This window comes from Eschrichtius robustus, chromosome 13 (assembly GCF_028021215.1).
Source record: "Eschrichtius robustus isolate mEscRob2 chromosome 13, mEscRob2.pri, whole genome shotgun sequence".
Classification (NCBI taxonomy): domain Eukaryota; kingdom Metazoa; phylum Chordata; class Mammalia; order Artiodactyla; family Eschrichtiidae; genus Eschrichtius; species Eschrichtius robustus.
In genome coordinates, this window is record NC_090836.1 from 69,905,843 (window position 1) to 69,922,457 (window position 16,615).

Consider the following 16,615-nt stretch of genomic DNA (forward strand, 5'->3'; position numbering starts at 1 on the left):
TCTCTTAGAATTTCTCTGGGAGTGGGATTGCTCGTCAGGGATTATTCATGACGTCGTCAGTAACATTTGCTGATTTGACAGAGTACTGTCAGATGGCAGAACGCAGTGGTTTCCCCAGGCTACAAGGCCCCCCACAGTGCCCAGGGTCCATTCCCACATCCCCACCAGTATTTGGCCTTATCCAGTTTTCTAATTTTTGCCAATCTCAAGTCTCATTGTTATAATTTGCATTTCTCTGGGTTACTAAGGAATTTGAGTATTAGTTCAAATTATTTAATGTATACTAGAATTTATTTTGGTTTCCCTTTTTGTAGATTCCTGTTCATATCCTTCGCCCATTTTATTCCCCCGCTGTTGGATTTCTTATTTTCTTATTGCTTTGTTTGGAGTTCTTTTTATTTCTAAGTACAGTTCCTTATTTGTTTAGATGTTTGAAATATCTTCTCCTGGTGTATTAATGCATGTCCATAGTGTCCTTCAATAAGTAGAAGTCCTTCATTTTGAGATACTCAAATTCATCAATTTTTTTACTTTTTGAGCTCTATTTGGAGGTCTTTTTAAGAAGCCACTTTCCCTTCCACAGAGATAATCTATATATTCTTCTGTTAGCTTTACTTTTTCACATTTATCTTTTAAAACCATCTGGAGTTTACCTTTGTATATGGTGAATATGCTATAAAGACCCAGTTTCATTTTTCTCTTCTATTATGGTTATTAGAATACATTTTTTTGAGTTTGTTAATAAATTATGCGAAAATATTGATTGGAATTATATAGAATTTATAGATTAATTTTAGGAGAATTGACATCTTTTTAATGTTAAATTGTCCCATCTGTGAGCCTTGGAATATTTCTCCGTATTTTTTGAGTTTTGGTTTGGATACTTTCAAGTCATCAGACCAGCTAGGTGTAAAAATTGATCTGATATAAAACAGTTGACTTGGTTGATATGATCAAATTTGTCAAGTAATAGAAAAGAAAACCCTAAAGCTACACTGATTAATTCTATAGGTTAATTATATAGATTTGAAATCATCACATTAGCCCTTTTAAGATGTACTTTTTATAGTTTATTTTAATGTATTTTCCTTTAAACTATTAATATATCTGTAAAAGCTAGATTTTAACTGGTTTATATGTCAACAGTGTTTTTTTTCCTACTTTTTGTTTTATCACTGAAACATGAACAACTTTTGTGAAAAGATTACTATTTAGTTGACTACTAATAGGATTTTTAATTTTAGGTTATATTCTATAGGGTAGCTTTATATTTTTAGAAATAATCTTTAGGTTAGCATTGGTTTCTGGTAGCATTGAAGCAAAAATCAATAGTATTTAAATTTGAAAGTATGGAATAGTAACAATAAAAAAAAAAGCAGGCAAAAATTATAGGCTTAGTCTTGTCAGCTCTTACTTAAAAACCGAAACTCTCTTTTGGTAAACACAGTACTAAAGAGTAATTATCTAAGGAAGAAGGGATTTTGAAGAAGAATTGTTTTCATATTTGAATGTGATGAAATCCTCTATGTCGGTGCCTTTCAGGCAGAGACCAGCAGGAACACACGGGTAGTAAGGAAGTTGGCTTAATTACTCCTTGCACTGAAGGAACACTGCACCATTGGGGTCCTGGGGAATCTCATTATATGTCCTGTCATTGGATTTGGATTTTGGTTGGGTGATTTGGGAAAGGGTCTAAGGAAACAGGGGAGTCCTCTAGATCGGATGCTGGGACAATTCTATCTATGCCTGGTTAAAGAAGTCATTCATTTAGCAAGAGAGGGGGTTGTTTGGTATTTTGTGGGTTGTACAGTGGCCTTTTTCTTTTTTGTGTTTAGTAAAATTATGAAGTGATCTTGCTTGGTATCATTTACCATGGTCTCAAAGTAACCTTGTCTCCAGCTTGTTTCCTGTTGTGTATGTACAACAGGAGGACAGAATGGCCTGTTGGTGAGTGTCAGATGAGTTCAGGACATCAAAGTCTACCCTTTGTTTCCTCTCTCCCCTACTCCCTCTTTTATCCATAAGCAATTAAAATTGTTTAAAAAATACGTACTTAATTTGGGAATTTTCTTCTTTTTGTAGTCACCTAGGGCAATGACTTAATCATAAATATGTGAGTGATTTCTGTTTGGACAAAAGAAACTTAGTAACACGCTGTGGCTTTGCCACAGATAACTCTGCTGATGATTTTTAATTTATAAGTTGTAGTCTTACTTTGAAATAACCATCTCCTCTACTGCCTTTCCCTGTGGAAGGCATCTTAGATTCTTTGCTCTTACTTTTCCCCCTACCTGGAATCGCTGGTCTTTGCAAGACTGCTTCTTTATCCTCAGTTTTTAGAGATCACACCCATTTCCCTATTTCTAAGATATCCCTGTTTGAATTAGCCTCATTCCCTCCATCTTAATTTGTTTTATATTGTTTGTAGCACTTATCACCTGAAGTTAATTCATTTCTTCTATTGTGTGGTCCTCCCATCCCCACTCCACTCCCCACTTCAAACCTAAGCTGCGAGTGGGTGAGAACTTGTATGTATGTACAGTTGTGCCAGCCCCCAGTAATGTTTCTGGCACAAAATAGGTGCTTAATAAACAAATACATTTATGAATTAATAAATGAACCACTACAAATGAGTAAATGTATATTCTAGACATAATTATGTATTTGTTGACTATTAACTATTAATTGGACTATAAGTACTTGAAAAAATGTCAATCAGTTTCTCTGGAAATATGCCTTAATATTCAAAGTAATTTCCTGCTATAATTTTTTTCATCATCTGTGTTCAAAGACTATGGGTAAGATGGGATAACATTATAATGATGTTTTCCTGGTGCTTAAATTACTAGTTGGATGCATTTCTCTGGAATGATCCCAGTGTAAATATATTTTCATTTACTAATGCCACAATCAAAGCAAAACTTTGGGAGAGGTGAGGTGGGTTGAAAAACAGCCTGGCTATTAGAAGTTTCCATTGAGCCATACTTTGTTATATTGGTGGTGGGATGGGGGGTTGGATATAAAATACGTATGGTGTTTTGCCTATTAAATTTGAAGATAATCATAATTTATTTTACTATATGTTTTTCATACTTTGTATTTTTTTAACTTTTATCTTTCAAAAAGATAAGGATTCAATTTTCTGTGGACTCATAGTGCCAAGGCCTAATTCGTAGCGTGTGAATGTTGGTTTGCAGTGAAAGGTGAAACTTGGTGTGAAAATATTTATTGAGTATTTGCCACATGGCGGGCACTGTCTTAAACACCCTACGTATACAAACTCATTTAATCCTTGTCAACAAACCCAGGAGATATTATTCTCCCCCATATTACAGATGAGTAAACAAAGGCACAGAGTGTTAAATTACAGGGCACATAAGCAAATTTGGGATTGAAAGAGGCTACACATTTTTGTGCATTAAAAAGTGATATCTCAAAACCCCTTTCGTTCTTCATATACAGCTATTAATTACCCAAATAAATAGATCTTGGTACCCATGAGCCTTCTCATCCTCATCTTCTAGTTGGGAGGGACTCTGATTTCAGGACCTGACACCCCATCTCCTTATGGGAAAGAAAGAAGACAAGAGAAGCATCCAAGTTTGAGGGATAGGTCTGTTTGAGAGCCATGCTGTGTGGGCAGCTATTAATGGGGTGTCTTATAATATTGAGAAATCATGATTATTTGGAGTGAAACATAAATGGTATACAGAAAATGTAGATTTTTAAGTGTAACTATTTGTGAAAACACTGTTACTGATTTTCCCATGTATGAATTTATTAACAGGAAGGGTATAAAAGAACATTATATGTGAATAAACCATGTATACTTAACTGTTTTAAGAAGCAGAGTGTTTACTGATACATTCTGATGACTATTGAGCCTTTTTATAGCTTTGATCTACTTAGTTATCTTCTTTTTTATTTCCAGTTCTTCTATGTCATTTATCAGTGTTTTTGTATTTGAATGAAGTCTTTATTTTAAGATGATTTCTTACAGTTTCTGGTTTAGTAAGTATACAATAATTTCAGTCCACGAAGACCCCTACCAAGATTTGAAAGAGCTTCAAGTCTTTGTAGGTGATCTTAAGATAACATAGTTCTTGGCCTTATGATGAACTGTACGTGTATATCAGCTTTGAGACATATTTTTGTTTTAGGCTTTCATTGTATTTAATCCCCTAGTTTGATGAAATGTTGGAGTATAAAGGAAATAAATTTGCTTTCTTAAAAATGTTTTATGAGAGTTTTTTCTCTCATTGTGGTACTTCCTGACGGCCTGATATTATGTCATATATAATTGGAATGACACTCAGCCTGAATACTTCTTTCTCTTTTTGGCAGCATGGGGTAACCTTGGAAATGTTCTCAAGAGTCAGAGCAAAATTTCTGAAGCTGAAAGCGCCTATAGAAACGCTTTGTATTACCGAAGCAACATGGCTGACATGCTCTATAATTTGTGAGTATGCGTTGCTTTCTCTGGTTTGGTTCATCTTTGAAACATGTGGTGAGAGGAGCTATTGATTTAACTGCTGCAAATGGAGATGATGGTAGCTGATATTCTGAAATAGTCTTTTCATGAATCATGCCTCTGAGATTAGTAAATGGATGGTATTTGTGATCTCTCTTTTGGGCCACATCATTGATATTCATGTGTATTGATATAATATGGCTGAGGTTTTTTTTTTTTTTGAAGTACTATGCCATATAACATAAAAATTGGTTTAAATGCTTTTAGCTTTTTTTTTTTTTAAAGTTCACATCATTAGTACTTGGTTGGGCTCGTAAAATAAGGCTGCTATGTATGATACTCTACGTAATTGATATCTTGATTTTTAATAATAGATTTTATCCTTTGTTAAAGAATTGCTGGTGTCAAAGTATATATAGAACATGTACTAAACCTGGGGAGTTATCAAATAAGATAATGTTTTTCTTTTCTTTTTCCACCCTCTCCTCCAAAGGTAGTGACAATTAGGTTGGGATAATGGGATAATTTAGAATGTCTGTGTATGTTGGGTTAGAAAAATCCCTGGGGAAAAATCTGTTCTGTTATTTGAATGGAAAGGCCCAGGGGGTGCAGTTAGATGTGAGTGGATAAATGCAAATTAAACTGAAATCCTTTTTCTGTCTCTTGTATTTATGACACTCTTTTATTTATAAGTAATAGAAACTTAGTCTAAACTTGCTTAAACACAAAAGAGAATTTATTAGCCCCCATAACTGAAAATTCCTGGGGTTGACTAGATGAAGGCACAGTTAGATCCAGGTGTTTTATTATGTTTCGGGTGTTTGTCTCCATTTTGTGTCTTTGGTTCCTTTTGGGTTCACTCCTTTCTCTGTGGGACTCTAAGTTAATGAAATGACTCCTGCACCTTTATGCATATAGACTCTTCTCAGTCTCTGAAGGAGTTGTCTTGGTGTCTCTATTAATCCTGGAAAAAGATCTCTGACTGACCTTTCTGGGATCATGGATCGTTTCTTAAATGAAACTTTGGGCCCTGTGTCCGGGGCTATAAGAGCCCTCCATTGACAGTGCCTCTGGGGTTGGAATGGAAAGGAGGAGGACCAGTTCCCTGTAGGAGGGGACCAGGCATATAAGATGTCTACTGCTTGTGTTTAATGACTGCTATGTAATATTGACAATATTTAATTTGTCAGCTTCATTTTTAATGTGCATTTGTGTTCTGGTTATGTCTAATCTTTTGTACTGGCTAAATCTAAAAGCACAGATGTAAAAAATTTTTGTAAAAAAAAAACACCAAAATATCTAGATTTTTAAGGGAAAGCAGACAAGATGAGCTCAGTTTAACTTCCTGTTTGTACATTTACCTTTCTTTAACTTCCTGGACTTTAACCCTGGGGTCTCAGTCTCCTGGCCTATAGTCTAATTAGGTCAGCATGTGTTTTGTGTTGACCTGCACGGTGTTCAATTTTCTCTTTTTTACCTGGGATGCCTTCAGGGGGAGCACTCCCTCTCCAGTTTACACACCCCTGATAGTCACTCTCTGCTGTGTTTCATACTTCGTCATTTTCCCGGAAGTAATTTGAGATTGCATCTTTTTCTTTATTTGAATGGATATATCTAGATACAACTACAAAGGCTTTCTCCCCATGTCTTCTTCATCTAAATAATGTGATGTTCCTATATTATTGATTAGTATTGATTATTGAATAGTATTTTTATTTCATGAAAAAGAACCTTATCAGTTTGATAAATTTACACAAACATTCTTTTTTTTTTCTTTTTTTTTTGCCTCTGAAAGTAATGTTGTCAAAGGGACCTCTTGTCTTGCAATGTGGGATGCCAGTTTGCTTCTGGTGCCCATTCTTCATACATTGTCAGGGGAGAAAGTAGCTGAACAACCAGCATCCCTTCTTTGAACTTGTTTTTCTCACTCTCATCTATAGCCACTGGTTGAAAAGTTACCTACCTTCTGGTGTTACTTGTTGGGCAAGGGTTGAAAGAAAAAGGAAATGTGTCCAACCAGGCTGATTCTTTGCTGAGAAGAGAAATTTATTCAATTAGATGAATATACTTTACATGAAATTTAAAAGCTGCATCTTATAACTTACTCTGTGGATGCACATGTAAACTGTGAAAGCATATAGATACATCTCCCTAAACCCCAATGAAAAATTCTTGCTGAAGAAGTGGTTATTAACAAGATTTGGTTTCTTCCCCCCTATTTGTAGGAAAAGGGATATGGCATAATGCCATTTATAGTTTCAAAATAATTTTACTACTGTGACAGGTTTTTTTAACTATACTTAACTGTTAGCTCAAATGGAGAGGCCTAAATTCCACAAGAAATGTCGGCAATAATTTTGAAGGATTACATAACCCATGTGGTTGACAGAATTCTGATACATAACTAATTATGTTTCAAAATAGGTGAGTTATTCAATGATTTTTAATCAAATATTAATAAGACACACCAAGATAAATACTTTACAACCTGTAATATCATAAATATGTCTGGCATCTTATGTCCCTAGGAGCAATCTTATTTTTTTTTTTTCTGTTTATTTACATAGTTAGGAAAAAAGCCAGGTTTTCTCATGAACAGTTAGAGACTATGTGACAAAGTTTTTTGAGATATATATATGCTATTTTCATCACAAATTTTAAAAATTTATTTATTTTTATTTTTGGCTGCGTTGGGTCTTCATTGCTGGTCACGGGCTTTCTCTAGTTGTGGCGAGTGGGGGCTACTCTTCGTTGCAGTGCATGGGCTTCAGTAGTTGTGGCACGTGGGCTCAGTAGTTGTGGCTCTTGGGCTCTAGAGTGCAGGCTCAGTAGTTGTGGCACACAGGCTTAGTTGCTCCGCGGCATGTGGGATCTTCCAGGACCAGGGATCAAACCCGTGTCCCCTGCATTGGCGGGCGGATTCTTAACCACTGTGCCAGGGAAGCCCTCATCACATAATTTTTTCTGACGTACAGAAATTGCTCCTTGTTCTATTTCAAATCCTGAAAGAAAAGGAGTTTGCTTTGCTTAGTTTTACCAGTAAACTTAACCAAACAACATTCCTTTGTGGTAGCAGCAGGTGTTAATCACATTTCATATTATCAGTTAAAGTTAAGTCTCTTAAAGATGTTTTATAACCAAAACCTGAAACTAATGAAGCTATTGTGTTAGTTAGCATGGAATACCCATATTTATTAATGAGTTTTAGAAGCTGTTGAGAATCATAAACTCCTGTTAGTTCCCTCTACTTAACTTTAAATCAGTAACCTAGATTTTTTTGAACGCATTCAATGTTCATAGATCTACGTGCTTTGTAAATTATTGAAAAAAATTCCTATTGCTAGAAAATTTTATTAGGAATATAACTTGGAGACATGCATCATTATGTAACTTCAAAGCAATAATTACTAAAGAGAGGTACACTACCACTGGCCAGACACAGGATGATTCTAAGAGGCCAGAGATAATCTTTAAATTAATCCCTGTAATTTTATATTTATGTTTATATTTAAAAAATATAACTAGCACGTCTAAATATTGTTCTAGGAGAGAATAGAGAAAAAAGGAATGATTTGGAAAAATATTAAATAAGTGATAGTACAAATAATATATGGTTATATCTGAAGTTTAGGAAACATTGCATTAAAAGACTTTAAAACTGAGGACATTTTTTTTGTAGCATTAATACCAAGTTATATCCAAGAGGTACATATAAATGGTTATATTTCTTATTTATAAAATGATGGAATAATTTTAACATTTTTTCTTTGGGAGCAGTTACTTGAATTACTTTTATGTGCCAACCACTTTTCTTAGTTCCTTACATATGTTATGACAGTTTATCTTCACATGAAGCCTACAAAATGAGGAAAATGCAGAGGTAATTTGTGTAAGATCACCCAAACAGTAGAGGAGCCAATATTTGAGCTTAAGATGTTCTGACTCTATAACCCTGCAACAATTGTATTTTTGCTCAAGCTGGCAGAAGTAAACCAAGGGTATGGGGGAAAAAAATCACAGTATACAGCTGTCAAATTCAGAAAAAAAATTAATTCAAATCACTTTTCATATAGAAATAAAATACTTGGAATTACATCTAACAGAAAATGTAGGTTAATTTTTTTTTTTTTTATGATAGTTTACTGAACTCATGCTGTAGAATTTTGTTAAAAAGATCATGGGTTTGCACAACTGAGCTAAGAGTTGCTTTCAAGAAGAAGATACTGCAGAAATTGTTTTTAATTATCCCATTGTTTTGATATCACTTCAATCCATAGTTAGAGGTTATAGACATATAATGTGAGATTTAAAACAGTGCTTAGGTTCTACTTTTCTGTGTTGAGGTATAATTGACATACAAGATGTTATTAGTTTCAGATATACAATATAATGATTCGATATTTGTATATATTGCAAAATGATTACTACAGGAAATCTAGTTAACATCTGTCACCATTTTTTTTCTTGTGATGAGAACTTTTATTTAGCAAGTCTCTCTTAGGAACTTTTAAATATGCGGTATGGTGTTATTAACTAGTCACTATGCTGTATGTACGTTACATCTTCAGGACTTATTTATTTTATAACTGAAGTTTCTACCTTTTGACCCCCTTCACCCATTTTGCCTACCTCCCCCCAATTCTACTCTTAATAGCAATAGATGTAGTACATTTATTGCGTAGCTTTATATTTAGCCTTTTATTCATACTATCAAAGTTATTAAAATTCAGTAGTTCCCACAAGTAATTTTAAGACCAGGTTTAACAGACCTGCCTTATGATGTTGGTTTCTCTTTTCAGGTATAATAAATTTTCAAGGACAAAGCAGACGGACCACCAGTCAATGGTTTACACTGTCAAATCTTATAAATACGTAGTCGACTTTCAACCTTTTAACTGCACCACTCACTGCCATTTGAAATACAATTGATTTCTCCTCTGAAAAATGCTCTGTTCTTTCACTGTTATAGATTTGCCCCAGTCAGTCTGTTCCAATTGCCACCGAAACAGGGAATTCAATAGAGCATTGAATATTTCATTAGGCATTAGATTTCAGAATGCAGATGATAAATGTAATGTGGTTTATTCAATTCTTGATTATCTTACATAGCAGAGGGGATTATTTCTGTGGAAAATAGAGATTTTGCCACCATAAGTTAGTTGTCATTTTTCTTCTGTAAGCATCTAAGTAATCATCTAATCTGAGAAACTAGGAAAGGAGCAATACAGTAAACTAATAAATTTAAGGCAAGTAAAAAGAAAATGTTAATGAAGTAGAATATGGAGGAACAATGGGAAGTAATGAATAAATGTAAGAGCTTGTCCTTTAAAAGATCAACAATATATGGCAAAGGTAATGGACAAAATAGAAAATCTCAAATATACAATACAACACTGAGAATGAGAAAGGGCCTGCATCCAGATGTATGGAAGCTTAAAATAACAAAATGTTAGTTATGTATATGAAAATCTTAGTAATATGAATGCTTTTCTGGGAAAATATAAATGATTAACATTAGCCCAAGAAGAAGCAGGCAATCTGAGTCAAAAACCTTGGAAAAATTTGAAAACCATATTAAAGAAGTGTCTCTCCAAGGAACCAAGTTAAGGCATTTCACAAGTAAGTTCTATCAAATCATTAATCAAATGGTATTTCTTGCATTAGTTACACTTCTCACTTATTTTTGTGAAGCTAGATAAAACTGATAGCAAAAGGTCTGATGATACTTAAAACCAAAACACAAAAGAGAATAACGACAACAAAACTCAAAAAACAAAACAAAAAGCAAACAAGCAAGAACAAATAACCAAAACAGGCCAATAGACTTATGAATATAAATGTAGACATATCTTAAAATTAATATAGTGGATGCAGCAGCATATTAAAGATTAAAACACCACTATCAGATGGGATTCTAAGTTTTATAGTGGAGTATTCAGTACCACAATTCAATTGCTATACTCTTTCAATTTAAAAAGTCAGAAGAGGAAAAAATTTATGATCATTTCTAGAAGTGCCAGGAAGGCTTTCGATCAACATCTGCCTCAGAGAACAAGACATAAATAAACTAGAAATAAATAAATACTTCTACAACATAAAGATTATCTGTCTAAAGTTATAGAAATACCATATTTAATATTGAAGTACAAAGGTCATTACCATTCATATTCAGCCTCATGAAGTAGTGGCAATTTCTTATTGGTCATTATATCTCTCCATATCTACAGGAGTTCTGACTCTATTTGTTGCTTTTATAAATGAATTATGAAATTCATATCAGAACAGAGGAGATTCCATATGTCACTGTAAGTGGTAAGATTAGTAATGGGTATTAGCCACATTCTTTGAATTGTGTAAGTATATGTTGATCATTGTCATTAAACAATTCTGGGTTATGACAGCCTTCTTGAATTAGGTGTCTAGAGTTGTTATCTTGAAGGTTCAGAAACAGACATTTATGTTAGCGTTGGTTTGTGTATTAGTTTCTGTAACAAAGTACTGCAAATTAGGTGGTTTAAAATAATAGAAATTTATTATGGCACAGTTCTGGAGCCTAGCAGTTCACAGTGAAGGTGTCCACAGGGCAAGCTCCCTCTGAAACCTTTAGGGGAATCCTTCCTTGCCTCTTTCCTGTGGTTTGCTGGCATTCTTTGGAGTTCCTTGGCTTGCAGCTGCATGACCCCAGTCTCTGCCTTTGTCATTACATGACGATCTCCCTGTGTAACTTTGCCTTCACATCCTCTTATCTGGATACCGGTCATATTAGATTAGGGGCCCACCCTTGTTATCACATTACATCTGCAGTGATCATTTTTCCAAGAAAGGACATATTCTAAGGTATTGGGGGTTACAACTTCAACATACCTTTTTTGGGAGAGACATAATTCAACCAATAGTTGCCTATTGGGAGCTTCATTTTAAGAGGCAGAGTGACACATAGTGGTACCATTCTACCTATCCCCAGTACCAAGCACAATGCCAAGCACATGAGTTTTTAACGGGGGGTAGGGGTTGAGGAAGCTAAAAATTTGCATAGAATTTCAACAAGTTTATATATCTCATGATGCCGAGAACTCTGTCTTCAAAGGAAGTAATTTAGGAGGATAGAGCAGTGAGGGAATGTGGGGTGCAGAGTTGTCACCATAGATCTAGTTCTAATGAGAGATTTTTTTGTTTGCTCAGGACCAGCTTTTGAGGACCCTTGAGAGGTTAGAGGGATCAGAGATTACAGAATGGAAGTGGTGGGACTATCTGATAATGGGGCCGAGCCATTCCTTGAATCCCTGTTGAAAACAAGGCATGAGAAGCCTGTGGAAGTGAGGTCTGTAGAAATGAGGGGGGAAGTAACCCTTGGCCAAAAGGCTAGAGTTCAGGGCAGGGTTTCCTGCCAAGTTCCATGGATGTGTGTATGTGTGTGTATAAAGGATGGAGGGAGGTGTTCAAAGGATACCAGGTAAGCAGACTGGTCTCCCAAAATAGACAATTCAGGAGAGGCTATCAAACAGGAGGGCCAGGAGGTTCTTGCCATGTCTGATATCAAGTGAATGGGACTGAGAGATTTTGGTGAAATTCCATTGGCCTGGGGTCACCAGAGATCTGGATACACAACTCATCTGGCCCTTTAGTGATTCCTGGAAGGAGGTGAGACAGCTTGCAGGTACCTACCTACCTGTTCACATGGCAAGAGCAAAGCCTAACACTTATTACACACTTTCATTTTGTTTTAAATGATCATTTTTACCACTTAATTTATACTCAGATAGAATCTTGTGGAAAACATTGAAGCAGTACGGAAGAATAAGGAGTAAAGCATAAAAGTTATTACTGCATTCCTTACACATCTTTTTCCCTCCTCTAGTATATATCTTTTCACTTTTTTCATAAGCATTTCTATATGTGGTTACAACATGTAGTTATGCAAGCATACTTTTAACTTTTTCCGCTGTGTATGTGCATCACCAGTGATTTTTTTACTTCTGGTTGTATATACAAATGTGTCATAATTTTCATGACCGTCTCTGCTTTCATTAACATTACATTGTTTCAGTTGGGGCTGTTACATAGACAGCATTAATAAATGTCCAATGGAATGGTTTCAAAACTATGTTGCTTCAAAACCATGTTTCCGTAATTACCAGTGGAGTTTATTTTGTTTATTAGCTCTTTGTAATTTTCCTGGGAATTAATTGTTCAGGTTTCTTGCCTACTTCTTTATTGAGAAGTTTTTCTTGTTGATTTGTGGGGTTTTTAAGGTGAAAATGGGTCCCTCTGCCGCACTTACATGTATAACACAAACATCTTTTCTGCAGGTATTTTCTCCTAGTTTTTGCTTGTATTTTTACTTTTCTTATGATAATCGTTATTGTATATAAATTGAATCTCTCTCTCTATATATATATAAAAAAATCCACAGACCCTTTCCTTTAGAACCTCTGTATTTTGTGTCTCTATGAAAACCATTCATAGGCTAATATTTTTAAAAGTTATTGTCCATTTTTTGAATAGTTTTAGAATTATTTTTGGGTTTTTTCTTTAGGTACTTAGCCCACCCTGGATATATTATTTCTTGTATTAAGGTTTTTTTTTCCCCCCCCAAAATAAAAACTAATGTCCCCATGATAATTTATTGAATGCTTCTCACCTAGGCTGTTGGTATGTAACCCTGGAGTCATTGTTATGGGCTTTATTTTGGTCTTCTGGTAACCCACACCAAGAACAATTTGTTTTATTTACTGTAACTTCTAGTATATTTTATATTTTAAGGCAAGTTTCCCATTCTTCTTATTTATTTTCAAGCAATTCTCGATTATTCCTCTGTGTTTTGTCTTTAATATGAACATGATCATAGCCTTGTTAAATTGCATTAGAAGTCTGTTTGGGCTTTTAGTTGGTTTTCCAGTGACTATATGTTCAAGGGAGGTAAACTGACATTGTTATAGTCTACAAGTTTCCCTTCTAGATATGCGTATTTCTACATTTATTTCATTTTTAAATTTCCCATATTGAAAATACTGTATTTTGGTTCAAAAAGGCTTCACATATTTGAGGTTTATTTATTCTTTTTTTTTTTTAACATCTTTATTGGAGTATAACTGCTTTACAGTGTTCAGTTAGTTTCTGCTGTACAACAAAGTGAATCAGCTATATGCATATGTATATCCACATATCCCCTCCCTCTTGCGTCTCCCCCCCACCCTCCTTATCCCACCCCTCTAGGTGGTCTCAAAGCACGGAGCTGATCTCCCTGTGCTATGCAGCTGCTTCCCACTAGCTATCTGTTTTACATTTGGTAGTGTATATATGTCAATGCTAGTCTCTCACTTCATCCCAGCTTACCATTCCCCCACCCCGTGTCCTCAAGTCCATTCTCTACGTCTGTGTCTTTATTCCTGTCCTGCCCTTAGGTTCAGCAGAACCATTTACAAATTTTTTTTTCAGATTCCATATATATGTGTTAGCATATGGTTATTTATTTTTCTCTTTCTGACTTACTTCACTCTGTATGACGGGCTCTAGGTCCATCCACCTCACTACAAATAACTCAATTTTGTTTCTTTTTATGGCTGAGTAATATTCCATTGTATATATGTGCCACATCTTCTTTATCCATTCATCTATCGATGGACACTTAGGTTGCTTCCAAGTCCTGGCTATTGTAAATAGTGCTGCAGTGAACATTGTGGTACATGACTCTTTTTGAACTATGGTTTTTTGAGGGTATATGCCCAGTAGTGGGATTGCTGGGTCGTATGGTACTTCTACTTTTAGCTTTTTAAGGAACCACCATACTGTTCTTCATAGTGGCTATATAAATTTACATTCCCACCAACAGTGCAAGAGGGTTCCCTTTTCTCCACACCCTCTCCAGCATTTATTGTTTGTAGATTTTTTGATCATGGCCATTCTGACTGGTGTGAAGTAATAACTCATTGTAGTTTTGAATTCCATTTCTCTAATGATTAGTGATGTTAAGCATCTTTTCATGTGTTTGTTGGCAATCTGTATATCTTCTTTGGAGAAATGTCTATTTAGGTCTGCCCATTTTTGTTTTGGGTTGTTTGTTTTTATGATATTGAGCTGCATGAGCTGCTTGTATATTTTGGAGATTAATCCTTTGTCAGTTGCTTTGTTTGCAAATATTTTCTCCCATTGTCTCTCCATCTTTTTTATGGTTTCCTTTGCTGTGCAAAAGCTTTTAAGTTTCATTAGGTCCCATTTGTTTATTTTTGTTTTTTTTTTCCATTTCTCCAGGAGGTGGGTCAAAAAGGATCTTGCTATGATTTATGTCATAGAGTGTTCTGCCTATGTTTTCCTGTGAGAGTTTTACAGTGTCTGGCCTTACATTTAGGTCTTTAATCCATTTTGAGTTTATCTTTGTATATGGTGTTAGGAAGGTTCTAATTTCATTCTTCTACATGTAGCTGTCCAGTTTTCTCAGCACCACATATTAAAGAGGCTGTCTTTTCTCCATTGTATATTCTTGCCTCCTTTATCAAAGATAAGGTGACCATTTGTGTGTGGGTTTATCTCTGGGCTTTCTATCCTGTTCTATTGATCTCTATTTCTGTTTTTCTGCCAGTACCATACTGTCTTGATTACTGTAGCTTTGTGGTATAGTTTGAAGTCCAGGAGCCTGATTCCTCCAGCTCCATTTTTCTTTCTCAAGACTGCTTTGGCTATTCGGGGTCTTTTGTGTTTCCTTACAAGTTGTGCAATTTTGTGTTCTAGTTCTGTGAAAAATGCCAGTGGTAGTTTGATAGGGATTGCATTGAATCTGTAGATTCCTTTGGGTAGTATAGTCATTTTCACAGTATTTATTCCTAGGTATTTTATTCTTTTTGTTGCAGTGGTAAATGGGAGTGTTTCCTTAATTTCTCTTTCTTGTATCAATTTACATTCCCACCAACAGTGCAAGAGGGTTCCCTTTTCTCCACACCCTCTCCAGCATTTGTTGTTTGATTTTCTGATGATGCCCATTCTGACTGGTGTGAGTTGATACCTCATTGTAGTTTTGATTTGCATTTCTCTAATAATTAGTGATGTTGAGCATCTTTTCATGTGCTTCTTGGCCATCTGTGTGTCTTCTTTGGAGAAATGTCTATTTAGGTCTTCTGCCCATTTTTGGATTGGGTTGTTTGTTTGTTTAATATTGAGCTGAATGAGCTGTTTATATATTTTGGAGATTAATCCTTTGTCCGTTGATTCATTTGCAAATATTTTCTCCCATTCTGAGGGTTTTCTTTTCATCTTGTTTATGGTTTCCTTTGCTGGGCAAAAGCTTTGAAGTTCATTACGTCCCATTTCTTTATTTTTGTTTTTATTTCCATTACTCTAGGAGGTGGATCAAAAAAGATCTTGCTGTGATTTATGTCAAAGAGTGTTCTTCCTCTAAGAGTTTTATAGTGTCTGGTCTTACAGTTAGGTCTCTAATCCATTTTGAGTTTATTTTTGTGTATGGTGTTAGGGAATGTTCTAATTTCATTCTTTTCCATGTAGCTGTCCAGTTTTCCCAGCACCACCTATTGAAGAGACTGTCTTTTCTCCATTGTATATCCTTGCCTCCTTTGTCATAGATTAGTTGACCATAGGTGCGTGGGTTTATCTCCTGGCTTTCTATCCTGTTCCATTGATCTATATTTCTCTTTTTGTGCCAGTACCATACTGTCTTGATTACTGTAGCTTTGTAGTATAGTCTGAAGTCAGGGAGTCTGATTCCTCCAGCTTCGTTTTTTTCCCTCAAGACTGCTTTGGCTATTTGGGGTGTTTTCTGTCTCCATACAAATTTTAAGATTTTTTTGTTCTAGTTCTGTAAAAAATGCCTTTGGTAATTTGATAGGGATTGCATTGAATCTGTAGATTGCTTTGGGTAGTGTAGTCATTTTTACAATATTGATTCTTCCAATCGAAGAACATGGTATATCTCTTCAGCTGTTGGTATCATCTTTAATTTCTTTCATCAGTGTCTTATAGTTTTCTGCATAAAGGTCTTTTGTCTCCCTAGGTAGGTTTATACCTAGGTATTTTATTCTTTTTGTTTCAATGGTAAATGGGAGTGTTTCCTCAATTTCTCTTTCAGATTTTTCATCATTAGTATATAGGAATGCAAGAGATTTCTGTGCATTAATTTTGTATCCTGCAACTTTA

General features: G+C 35.1%; 1 protein-coding gene across 2 annotated transcripts in view; it reads left to right on the plus strand.

Annotated features, from left to right (window-relative positions):
* Positions 1-16,615, plus strand: part of TMTC2 (transmembrane O-mannosyltransferase targeting cadherins 2) — an 892,687-nt gene that overhangs the window by 218,151 nt on the left and 657,921 nt on the right. For both annotated transcript variants that reach the window (XM_068561154.1, XM_068561153.1), the window contains exon 5: positions 4,345-4,459. In XM_068561154.1, coding sequence (XP_068417255.1) covers positions 4,345-4,459 — 115 coding nt within the window. The remainder of the gene's footprint in view (positions 1-4,344; positions 4,460-16,615) is intronic.